This window comes from Chanos chanos, chromosome 13 (genome assembly GCF_902362185.1).
Source record: "Chanos chanos chromosome 13, fChaCha1.1, whole genome shotgun sequence".
Lineage (NCBI taxonomy): Eukaryota > Metazoa > Chordata > Actinopteri > Gonorynchiformes > Chanidae > Chanos > Chanos chanos.
In genome coordinates, this window is record NC_044507.1 from 485,001 (window position 1) to 498,202 (window position 13,202).

Sequence of the window (13,202 nt, forward strand, 5' to 3'; positions counted from 1 at the left end):
CTAGTGTGTGTGTGTGTGTGTGTGTCTCACTGCTCTAGTGTGTGTGTGTGTCTCACTGCTCTAGTGTGAGTGTGTGTGTGTCTCACTGCTCAGAGGCCGCATTTCACCACTCACTGCTCAGTGTGTGTACGTGTGTCTGTCTCACTGCTCTAGAGTGTGTGTGTGTGTGTGTCTCACTGCTCTAGTGTGTGTGTGTGTGTTTCTGTCTCACTGCTCTAGTGTGTATGTGTGTGTGTGTGTGTGTGTCTCACTGCTTGTGTGTGTGTGTGTGTCTCACTGCTCTAGTGTGTGTGTGTGTGTGTTTCACTGCTCTAGTGTGAGTGTGTATGTCTCACTGCTTTAGTGTGTGTGTGTATGTCTCACTGCTTTAGTGTGTGTGTGTGTGTGTGTGTATGTGTGTGTGTGTGTGTGTGTTTCACTGCTCTAGTGTGTGTGTGTGTGTGTGTGTGTGTGTGAGTGTGTTCACTGGTGTTAGGATGGGTTAAATTCAGAAACCCCATCCTCCTCTGGCTTCTGTTTCATGTGGATCCACATTAGATTAGATTAGGATCCCAGTTCACCACATTATCTGTACCAAGAGTCCTGCTCTAGTGTGAGTGTGTGTGTGTGCTCACTGCTCTAGTGTGAGTGTGTGTGTGTGCTCACTGCTCTAGTGTGTGTGTGTGAGTGTGTGTGTGTGCTCACTGCTCTAGTGTGTGTGTGCTCACTGCTCTAGTGTGAGTGTGTGTGTGTGCTCACTGCTCTAGTGTGAGTGTGTGTGTGTGCTCACTGCTCTAGTGTGTGTGTGTGAGTGTGTGTGTGTGTGCTCACTGCTCTAGTGTGTGTGTGCTCACTGCTCTAGTGTGTGTGTGTGTGTGTGCTCACTGCTCTAGTGTGAGTGTGTGTGTGTGCTCACTGCTCTAGTGTGAGTGTGTGTGTGTGCTCACTGCTCTAGTGTGAGTGTGTGTGTGTGCTCACTGCTCTAGTGTGAGTGTGTGTGTGTTTCAGTGTATGTGTGTCTGTCTCACTGCTCTAGTGTGAGTGTGTGTGTGTGCTCACTGCTCTAGTGTGAGTGTGTGAGTGTGTGTGTGTGCTCACTGCTCTAGTGTGAGTGTGTGTGTGCTCACTGCTCTACTGTAGATCAGTGTCTCTATGGCCCTGTTTAAACCTTGCATTAAGGTGTTCACACTGCTATAAGATTGTGGTCATATGCGGTCCAGAACACCTCCGAATGTGGTCGGAGTGATTGGATCTTGGTGCGAAATCAAAGCGCACTGGATGCATTTACACCTGTACTTTTGAGCTGTTCACTTGTGATTGGATCACCAAAATCAGATCTTAATGCATGGTGTAAACAGGGCCTATTAGGAGTAGAATCTGGCCTGTAAAATGACCTGAATGCATTTCTCAGTTTAAAGTGGCTCAGGCTATGAAAACGCTGGACATGAAGATTCAGTGGGTAAGAGATAAATAAATTATTGGACCGATTTTGAGCGTAGTGCATAGCAGTTCTCAGTACCGGTTCACCGGTTTAGAACCCAGTGGTACCTGTGGAGACTAGAAGAGCCTCTGAGGGGTAGAGCAGAACACCCTCCACCGGCTGACCGTGCTGCATGGTCATCACACAACCTCCCAGCCGCAAATCAAACAGCTTCACTGTGTGGTCATAAGAGCCTGAAAAACAACAAAGAGAGTTTTACAAGTCCGTTCAGTTTATTAAACATTTTACACAAGAACAACCAGGGACCAAACAGGACACAGGACACCACTACACATTCTCACTAACACAGTTACACAGGGAATGCACCCAACACTCTCACTAACACAGTTACACAGGGAATCCACCCAACATTCTCACTAACACAGTTACACAGGGAATCTACCCAACATTCTCACTACCACAGTTACACAGGGAATCCACCCAACATTTTCACTAACACAGTTACACAGGGAATACACCCAACATTCTCACTAACACAGTTACACAGGGAATCTACCCAACATTCTCACTAACACAGTTACACAGGGAATGCACCCAACATTCTCACTACCACAGTCACACAGGGAATCCACCCAACATTCTCACTACCACAGTTACACAGGGAATCTACCCAACATTCTCACTACCACAGTTACACAGGGAATCTACCCAACATTCTCACTACCACAGTTACACAGGGAATTTACCCAACATTCTCACTACCACAGTTACACTGGGAATCTACCCAACATTCTCACTAACACAGTTACACAGGGAATCTACCCAACATTCTCACTACCACAGTTACACTGGGAATCCACCCAACATTCTCACTAACACAGTTACACAGGGAATCCACCCAACATTCTCACTAACACAGTAACACAGGGAATCTACCCAACACTCTCACTAACACAGTTACACAGGGAATCCACCCAACATTCTCACTAACACAGTTACACAGGGAATCCACCCAACATTCTCACTGACACAGTTACACAGGGAATCTACCCAACATTCTCACTAACACAGTTACACAGGGAATCCACCCAACATTCTCACTGACACAGTTACACAGGGAATCCACCCAACATTCTCACTGACACAGTTACACAGGGAATCTACCCAACATTCTCACTAACACAGTTACACAGGGAATCCACCCAACATTCTCACTACCACAGTTACACAGGGAATGCACCCAACATTCTCACTACCACAGTTACACAGGGAATCCACCCAACATTCTCACTACCACAGTTACACAGGGAATCCACCCAACATTCTCACTACCACAGTTACACAGGGAATCCACCCAACATTCTCACTACCACAGTTACACAGGGAATCTACCCAACATTCACACTAACACAGTTACACAGGGAATATACCCAACATTCTCACTAAACACAGTTACACAGGGAATCCACCCAACATTCTCACTAACACAGTTACACAGGGAATGCACCCAACACTCTCACTAACACAGTTACACAGGGAATGCACCCAACATTCTCACTAACACAGTTACACAGGGAATCCACCCAACACTCTCACTAACACAGTTACACAGGGTCAATTGTAAATGGCACAGTTACCCTAGGATTCAGTCCAAGCTTGTTGCCCTGTGTCTGTTCATATGTCTGGGTTCATTTAATCCCCTCTACAGAGGGATTCATGACACTCCTTTGCTGTGTTTTTAACTACCGTCACGACTCTGACATGACCTACTTTCCTATTTTCTGAAGTCTGTCTGAGAATCTGAAGTGCCCATGGACCTCCACCCCGACTCAGTGGTTTATGAAGGGCTTACCATGACTCCTGCAGCCACAAACACTTTACCAGTCACACAGAGATCAGTCACAAACACTTTACCAGTCACACACACTTTACCAGTCACACAGAGATCAGCCACAAACACTTTACCAGTCACACAGAGATCAGTCACAAATACTTTACCAGTCACATAGAGGTCCGGGTTGAGTTTGCTGACAGCCGCAGAGCGGATATAGTCTGTGTGTTCAGTGAAAACACTGAGCTGAGATGCACTGGACACGTCCCACACACGACACGTCAAATCATCAGAACCTGACAACACACGGTAACCATCGGACAGGAAGCGCGTCACATGCACCGCCCTGAGACAGACAGAGAAACAGAGAGGAAATCCAGAATGGGTCAGAGAGGAAATCCAGAATGGGTCAGAGAGGAAATCCAGAATGGGTCAGAGAGGAAATCCAGAATGGGTCAGAGAGGAAATCCAGAATGGGTCAGAGAGACATAAAATAGGGAAGAAAAAAGAAATAGATCATGTCAAGAATAAAGGATCAGACTAAACAGTGAGAGAACATTTGGTACATTCAGTGAACTCTGTAACTACAAGAAATGAAAACAAGGCCACGCGCACACACACACACCACACACACCGCGCACACACACACACACAGTGCGCAGTCGTACTTGGAATGTCCAGAAAACTGGCGAAGAGCAACTCGGCCACTGATGTCAAACAGTCGGATCAGCCCCTCCTCACTTCCTGCCACCAACAGCTTCCCATCACCACGGAAACTACCATCATAAGCTGTATCTCGAAAACGGGAGAAACTCCGCAAAGGCTCCTGGGAGTGAGGCCCATAAACCTGAACCTGAAACAGAACACAACATCAAACACCAGTCCTGTGGGTCCGTGTGTGCACATGGGTGTGTAAGGCAGAGTGTGTGTGTTTGTGTGTGTGAAAAAGAAACTTACTCTGGTTGAGGCAGTAACTGCATAATTATGAGGCAGAACGGGGGAAAAGTCAATTTTAGTGACGGCACCAAACTCCTTAATCTGCACTGGAGCCTGAGAAAGAGAGCAAATGTAAATCTCACACACAAATACAAAGACACACACACGCACGCAATCACACACACACACACACACACACACAATCACACACTTTCTTCTGCTCCGCACCCTGAGAGAGCATAAATCACACATCTGCTCCTTAATATGCGAGCGACAGGACAACTGAGAACACACACTTCTGTAAGCGCGGCTGTTGGGCTATGAAATCAAGCCGTTCGTTAATTCCAGAATAACCTGCCCAGGTCAGTGTATGAGAGGAGAGCACAGGACAACGCCCCAGCCCAGCCAATGAGACAAAACAAACCAGACAATCATGACGACAAAACACCAAGCACTCTAAAGAATTCAGACCTTATAGTTTCTCCAGTAGAGCGTGTCCTCTGTCACTCTCTCTCCTAGTCTTGGGTACGTCAGGACCCGGGTGGGTTTGAACGAAGCCATTTGTAGCTCTCTCTTCTCAGTACAGCCAGGCCACCTGTAACACATAATAATAATAATAAAAAAAAGTTTATTTAGAGCCCAATATCACTATTTATGGTCTCAAAGGGCTTTACACTTCTATAACAAAGTCAAATCAAAATTATATTATGCATAAGTTAGAGAAAATAGATAAGTCTTTAGTCTTGTTTTAAATGTATTGAGAGAGTTTGCCTCTCTAACTTCTGTAGGTAAACCATTCCAGAGGAAGGGAGAGTGGTAGGAAAAGGCTCGGTTGCCAGTGGACTTCTTTTTAACTCTTGGAATGACTAATTGTCCAGAATCTTGAGAGCGCAGGGTGCGAGGTGGGTTATAGGGTGTAATTAAGTCAGACAGGTAGGAAAATTTTATATGTTAATAAGAGGACCTTAAAATCTGCCCTTGCATGAATTGGGAGCCAATGAAGGGAAGCCAGGACAAGGGTAATGTGATCAAACTTCTTCGTTTGGGTCAGAATTCTAGCAGCAGCATTCTGGACCAGCTGAAGACTATTAGTACTAGAGGCAGGCAGGCCAGAGTAAAGAACATTGCAGTAATCGAGGCGAGACGTGACGAATGCGTGAACAATGGTTTCTGGATCAGCCATACTTAGAAAGGGCCTAATTTTAGCAATGTTACTTAGGTGATAAAAGGCAGTTTTGGTTGTGTTCTTGATATGAGTGACTAGCGTGACACTAGAGTCAAAAATCACACCAAGGTTTTTAGCTGAAGAGTTTTGAGAGATGATGCAGTTGTCAAAATTTCGGGTAAGATCACTAAAAAGATGCTTATGCGTAGGGGGACCAATGACCAGCATTTCAGTCTTGCCTGCGTTAAGCATCAGGAAATTTGAAGACATCCAACCCTTAATAGCACAAAGACATGCCTCAAGGTTAGCCAATTCAGAGCGGTCATTATGCTGGATAGGTAAGAAAATCTGAGTATCATCAGCATAATAATGGAAGTCAATGTTGTTACTACGAATAATGTCACCCAAAGGGAGCATGTAAATAGAGGATAGAAGAGGGCCAAGGACTGATCCCTGAGGAACACCATAGTTAAGCTTGTGGTATTCAGAGGTCACATTATTATAGTGGACACACTGCTTTCTCTCAGAGAGATTTAAACCAAGAGAGCGCCAGGCCACGAATGCCAATTTGGTTTTCCAAGCGCTTTAACAATATAGTGTGATCGACCGTGTCAAATGCTGCACTCAGAACAAGCAGAATAAGAACAGAGGTAGCACCAGCATCCATGGCTAATAAAAGATCATGAGTTACTCTAGTAAGGGCGGTTTCAGTAGAGTGAAAACACCTGAAGGCTGAGTGAAATATTTCAGACAGACTGTTAGAGGACATATCAGCTGAGCAGCCACAATTTATTCAAATATTTTTTAAAGAAACGGGAGATCCGAGATGGGCCTATAATTATTTAAGGCTTCAGGGTCAAGGTTCGGTTTTTTAAGTAAAGGCCTGATCACGGCTGTTTTAAAAAAGGAGGGTACAACACCAGATTTAAGTGACACGAGAAAAGCTCTATGTAAAGTTTATCAGGTAGGGGATCAAGGAGGCAAGAAGCTGGTTTAGTAGAGTGCACCAATTTGGACAGCGCGTCTAGAGAGATGGGGTTAAATTGAGTTAAAGGGTGCACATCCTGACTATTCTTACTGTACGTTCACACTGAGCGCGTAGAGAGCGTCAAAGTGACCGGAAGTCATTCATTTTCAATGAGAGCCAGCGTCTTTAAGCGGCGAAGAGCGTCGCGGCAAAGGGCGTCGCGGCGAGGGTGGTTTGGGCGTCAAAATACAGTTGAAGTTCGGTTAACTCTATGGTAATGAGATATGACGCGGTTCGGCGGCAACCAATAGAAACTTGAAAGTGCTCCGCTCTAGAGAATTGTAGAGAACACAACAGTTTAAACTATTGTTCCCACAAAACTTTTGGTCCTAAGCAAAATGGAGGAGAAACTGATTATATCGGTGGTGGGTTTCCACATGTTGTACTGTAATGTAGGTTATGCACAAACGTTAGTGTTAATTAAAGACCAAGGCTAGTAAACGTGTCCTATAAACTCCATGCTGGAATTTGACCTAGCCTATCATTAACACAAAAGACACACAACAAAAAAAAGCTTTTAAGTAGTGTTTTTCATCAGTTTATTTTGTTACGAAATATGTAATTAGCATTGTTTATTTATTTCTGTCATCGGTCGATTTCGCACCTTCACATTTAAAATATCTCATAAGGTTAACTTATAGCCTACTGGTGGTCAGTCAGCACAAATATACCGCTCGACCTGTTTGTTTGCTTTATAGCCCCTTTAAAAACATTTGCATAACCAAGCTTTCCGAAGGAACTTGTACCCGCCTATTTCATCAACGGCAGAGCGTCCACAGTGTTCAACAGCGTCGTTGGCAGGGAGGTTTGGGCGACTCTTGACGCTCTCGCCGCGCTCAGTGTGAACGTACAGTTAGGCGCAGTAACGGAGAGCGTGCAGGCAGTCTGATTGGCTAAATTAATTTGAATATTACGACATCACCTCAGAAACTCTGTATTTATACCTCTAAGACAGTAACACATCACCGGACCCACTCACACACACATTTTATACTTAGGACAGTACATACCATCAGTCAGTCACTCTCACACAAACACACACGTTAAACCGGGAGACACGCCGAAGGCTTCTCTAGCCATCTAGCGGCTCGTAATTACAAGAGCAGCTACCATAACAGAATGAAAAGGAAACTACAGGGATACGAACAAGCATTTTCCGTTTATCACATTCTCTAACTAATGGTGACGCTGCTAACAGACCATGGGGTTAAACACATAGTTGAAAACAATTTGAGGCTGTGATTCCAAATCAAAACATATCCTGGAGATTCAATCGGTCGCATGCTGCCTGATTCCATGAAAGCGCCACTGGTACAATATCACATGAGGTTATCCTAGAATTTTATTATGAATGAGGTTATTCTAGAATTCTTTTGTAAATGATGGCATTCTACAATCCTAATTTAAATAGGATCATTCTAATTTACATTATCAGTGAGGTTATCCTAGAATCCTATTATAAATAAGTCCTTCACGCGCAAACGCATGTTCATTTCTGTTCATCACACTTGAACCATGAATATATGCCTAGTTTACGTAAACGTTATAATCTCGGTAAACTCTGAACTCATCAGCATTTCATCATTTTCAAAAACACAGCAAAGACCGACATGGCACTGACAGAAAATCATTACCTTTGTGGGCCACGGCCAAATAGATTTGCAGTTGCTTTAATGAACCTAACTTATTCAGATGAGAAAACTTCCGAACAAGGTGCGCAAGAGAGCGTCCTATTCCGACCACAAACAAAACACGTTGTACATACTCATGCTAGCTGGTCGCCATCTTAGCTGTGGTACTTCCGCTTTGAATAAACTTTATTGACAATCGTGTTCAGACGCAACAGTTGCAACAGAACGTTATTTGGACAACAGAGGGCGCAAGTAACACACGTACAGACAGACAGGCAAACAGACAGATCGATAGATAGACAGACAGAAAAACCGATAGATAGATAGATAGATAGATAGATAGATAGATAGATAGATAGATAGATAGATAGATAGATAGACCCAATGTATCATCATATGCAATGAATTTGTTAGAGGATAAGTTTTCACTCAGAAATCCAGCCACAAAATGCAGCACCAGAATGGCTGGTTTCCTTTTCCTGCCACAAGACTAACCGGCTCAGACGATAGAAGAAATCTGTCCTTTATCAGAGTTCGTAAAAAGAGAGAGAAAATATTAAGAGGAACAATCTTCTTCAAACTGAATGAAAGTTACTGGTTGATCATTGCTCATGTTGGAAACACTCCTTCTGGTGACTGCATGTGTACTGGTGTGTTCAAATGTGTATTCAAAAAGTCCTAAAATCCACTGTGTGTACCAATACACACATTAGCACAGTAGGTAAGTCAGTCATTAAAAAAATAAAAAGTGCCAAATCAGTACAGTCACACACTAACACACCAGTACTGACAAACATTAACATCAGTGCTAACGCACATTAACCTCAATCCTGACACACAGTGGTACATAAATACAGACACTAGTGATGCACAGTACATAAATGGCCCAGTTTTATTTTTTTATTGAATCTTTGAAGCATACTTAGTATGCTCACTAGTCTTAAAGTTTCATTCATTCCACTTTGTAAACACACACACATTATTGCTCTCCCCCGATTCATATTATCAGTGTAGTCTGTCCATGAGGCAGCCTATCACAAAACCGTATCAGCTTTGCGTTCATGACAACAGCGAGCCATTGGCAGCAGGAACCGCTGACAAGTGTCCAGAACAAAAGACTTGACCCCTATTGACCTGAACTAACCTATCCCAAAGGGACACAGTACAATGGTTCTGCATGACTCAGTGGAGTCAATGACTGGGTTACATTACAGTGTCAAACATCCTCGAAAGACCTCAATCACAGTTTACTGACCTCAGTCTCAGTTCAATAGTTCAGTAAACTACAGCAGTTCACTGCTCTCAATCACAGATGAAGAGTTCAAGTTCAAGTTGATTTTTTCTGTGTTTTTTTACAATCAAAATGGAAGAAACCTTGGAAGGAACCAAGAATCAACAAGGTGAGCCCATCCTCCACTGGCCAAAAAAGACATTCACAGTGTAAAAATGAAGAAAATTAAACATGAAATATATTTTGTGTAAATTACTGTAAACAAATAATAAGGCATTTTCGACATTTGCTGTGTACAGTAGCCTGCATGTGTCATTGTGCTGATTCAGTTGTTCCAGCCTTCCGAATCAGAGAGGAAAATGCCTGAGTCTGTCAAATTTGCAATAATTATCAGAGGCAATTTTTCTCCTTTTACCCTTTCATACAAGCCTGTCGATAGCCGCCCAGCTGCCCTACATGAATGTATCCCGTTAGGTGTGTGTCTTACAAGGGCGGCGGCATACTTCACAATAAAGTCAAGTACTTAACATATTCATTTCTTGTGTGTATTTTTTTTGTACCTATAGTGGCAAAATTTCGTTTCTGTGTCTGTTATAATTAAGCCACTTCGTTCCCGTGGGCAAGCTAAAGGGTAATTTTGACTCGCATCCGTATCCAGTTGTAACTGTGGTGCACCCAAAAATAGGTGAGCACTTTTGTGTTCTTAGAAAAAAAAAATTCTTATATATAAATATGGTTAAATTAAGTATTATTGATTATTCATTCTGTTGGGTTTTTTTGCTAACTGTAAGTAACAAACGCAAGCATTAGGCCTTAGTTTCACTGGAAAGAGAGGAGCGGAACCAATTAACCCAGCAGGTGTTGCACCCAGGTTTCCTAAGGTGGGGGTTTCCGCCCTCTCCTCAGAGATAAGAGAAGAGAAACGGTGGTTCGCGTCCTAACTCTTTCAGTCTAAAGATTTGTGTTTTTCAGGTCAGTGAAAACCACCGTGAAAACCACCAAAAGCCTACTTCTCAAGGGTGAAAGTTATGAAGCATGAGTGTGCTGAGTTTAGTTAGTGAGAGTGAGTGTTGATTTTCGACAGTATGAAAGTGTGAGAGCATAGAGCCGCGGCCGCATTATTACAAAATGGCGATCATCACTGTATAAACTGAACGCCTTATGAGTTCGACTGTGTATTTTGAACGGCAACTTTTTAAATGTTTGAGCTCCGGACATCCGACCGTTATTTTGATGGGGGTTATCTCTTTTTTTGACGGAATGTTGTAAGATTGATGAACGAATTCGTTGCAGAAATGTATGTAGCTAGTTAAAGTTAAGGCGGGAGTTTCGATTTTGTGAGGTAGAACCAGACAAGCATTGAGCTAACTGACATTCCCTGTGAAATGTGTCCAATGTTATGTGGCGAGAAGCGTCTTGAACCACTAAAATTGGCTATAAATAGAAAGTAAGCTAGTTTACGTTGCTGTAATGAAACTGACTGACTGAGTCTGTGCAAGATGAATGAATGAATGAAAGAAAGAAAGAATGAATGAATGAATAAAGGAAAGAAAGAATGAATCACCTTGAACAGTCAAGTCACCGATGAGGAAATCCTTGGCCAAGTAGTGAAAATGATAAGTGATGAGAATGAGCACCAGCGCAGACTTGGTCAGCTCCCCCGTCAAAAGACAACACAAGCACATAGTGCTAAGGTGGAAACAGGAGATTGGCAGAGTAGTGACAGGCCAAGGGACACAGCTGCAGGCAGTAAGAACCTCCAGAGCATACAGCAGCTCAGTGCCCAGGTGGAGACCCTGACACACATGGTGGCCACTTTGATTGACCAACAGGTAGCAAATGCCCAGGTGGTCCACTCACTGACATCACCAGCCCAAATACCACACCACCCCCTGTCACGCCTCTCCTCTCAGTCACCCCCCAATGAGCTTCCCCAAGCCCCACTGAGACAGGTCTCCACCCGAGCAATGCAATGGGAAAGACAGCTCGTTGTCAAAAGTGCACAGAACAGGACCAGCAGGAATGCAACCACTGCTTTGCATGTGGAGAGGCAGGACACCGGGCGGTGGGATGTTTGAAGCAGATCAAGTTCCAGGGAAACGGGAACCGGTCTCTGCCGAGGGACAGTCAGAGGCCAGTGCCCAGCCACAGTCCCAGTCTCAGCCAGTGAGTCCCATTCCTGAGCAGCTGCCACAACGACCCAAACACAGCACACAACAGCCACCCACACTTACCTGTCAGAGTACCACAAGATACCAAGCACCCTTAGTCGGAAAGAAAAGCCAGCTTAAATGTTTGATCAGCGGGTACCCTGTAACAGTTCTATTTGACACTGGCTTGCAAGTGAGCATAACTGACCGAGAATGGGCCGACACTCACATTCCCAGCTATGCAGTGAGACCCCTACAGGAGCTTCTTGAGGAAAACCTCAATGTTTATGCAGTAAATGGCCAAGCCATCCCCTACGATGGGAATGACGACCCCAATCTCACTATACAGGCCCCCTTCCTGGTCAAGCAGTTGTCACTACCCCGTGGGGGCTGTATGAGTGGGTCAGAATCCCATTTGGACTATCCAACGCACCAGGAGCATTCCAAAGGAGCATGAAGGAGATGCTCGACAGGCTTAGAGACGAATACTGCATCCCCTACCTTGATGATGTACTTTGTTTTTCCAAGTCCTTTGATGAGCATGTACAAGTGTTGCGCAGAGTCCTCCAAGCCCTGCAGCACCACGAGGTAAAACTGAAGCCAGAGAAGTGCGAATTATTCCGCAAAGAGGTCCGATACGTTGGCCGGTTGGTGTCTGCCGAAGGGGCGAGGGTGGATCCCAGAGACCTAGAAGCAGTGCAGTTACTGAAGCACAAGACACCACGGATAGTTGGGGATGTCAGGCAATTGCTGAGCTATTACCGAACATATGTGCAAGACTTTTCACGAATAGCTAAGCCCTTGTATGACCTGCTTAAAGTAAACTCCAACACACAGCAGCCCGAACCGCCACGAGGAAAGACAAAATGTTCCCAGCAGCCATCTCGAACCCCAGTAGAGTAGAATGAGGAACACCAGAGGATCCTTGAATGTCTGGTAGATACCCTTACCAACCCCCCAGTGTTGGCATACCCAGATTTCAGTCGCCCTTTCACGCTCCATACAGATGCTTCTCAAGTAGGTCTCGGCGCAGTTCTTTATCAGAAGCAGGATGGCAGGATGAGAGTAATTGGCTACGGATCACGCACACTAACACTGGCTGAAAAGAACTACCACCTGCACAGTGGGAAGCTCGAGTTCCTGGCATCAAAGTGGGCAATATGTGACAAATTTAAGGATTATTTATTCTACGCCCCTCATTTCACTGTTTTCACAGACAATAATCCACTAATATATATCCTAAGTACTGCCAAGCTCAATGCGGTGGGCCACTGCTGGGTGGGACAGCTTGCTGATTTCCATTTTGACATCAGATATCGACCTGGCAAAACCAACATCGATGCTGATACCTTATCCCGTTGTCCCCTTGACATCGACGCCTTCATGACAGAATGCTCTGAGGGGCTATCAGAGGAGGCAGTGTGCGCCATATGGGAAAGGAGTCGAAGAGCTCAAGGGGGGGGGCCTGGGTGGCGGCCCTCAATTTAGCATCCCAAGACCAACCTCACATGGAGCCCCTGCAGGCAATTAGTCACGATGAATTAGTAAGAGAACAAAGGACAGACCCTGCAATTGGGAAGGTTATGGAGTTAAAGGAGAACAACACACCACCAACAGAGGACAATAGGGGGAAGGTTGACACATGCACAAGGAGGCTCTTAAGGGAATGGAACAGGTTGTACATAGAGAATGGTCTACTCTACAGGAAAACAATAGTCCTGCCTGCCACCTATAAATAAATAGCTCTCACCCATCTACATAATAACATGGGCCATGTTGGCATCGAAAAAAGTCTTGAATCTTGCCAGGGA

General features: G+C 44.6%; 1 protein-coding gene across 1 annotated transcript in view; it reads right to left on the reverse strand.

Annotated features, from left to right (window-relative positions):
* utp15 (UTP15 small subunit processome component) overlaps positions 1–8,154 on the reverse strand; it is a 23,218-nt gene extending 15,064 nt beyond the window's left edge. The window contains exons 1-6 of the mRNA XM_030790017.1: positions 8,014–8,154; positions 4,659–4,782; positions 4,209–4,301; positions 3,920–4,104; positions 3,419–3,597; positions 1,528–1,653 (exon numbers count right to left, since the gene is read on the reverse strand). Coding sequence (XP_030645877.1) covers positions 1,528–1,653; positions 3,419–3,597; positions 3,920–4,104; positions 4,209–4,301; positions 4,659–4,748 — 673 coding nt within the window. The 5' untranslated portion in view covers positions 4,749–4,782; positions 8,014–8,154. The remainder of the gene's footprint in view (positions 1–1,527; positions 1,654–3,418; positions 3,598–3,919; positions 4,105–4,208; positions 4,302–4,658; positions 4,783–8,013) is intronic.
* Between the last annotated feature and the right edge of the window lie 5,048 nt (positions 8,155–13,202).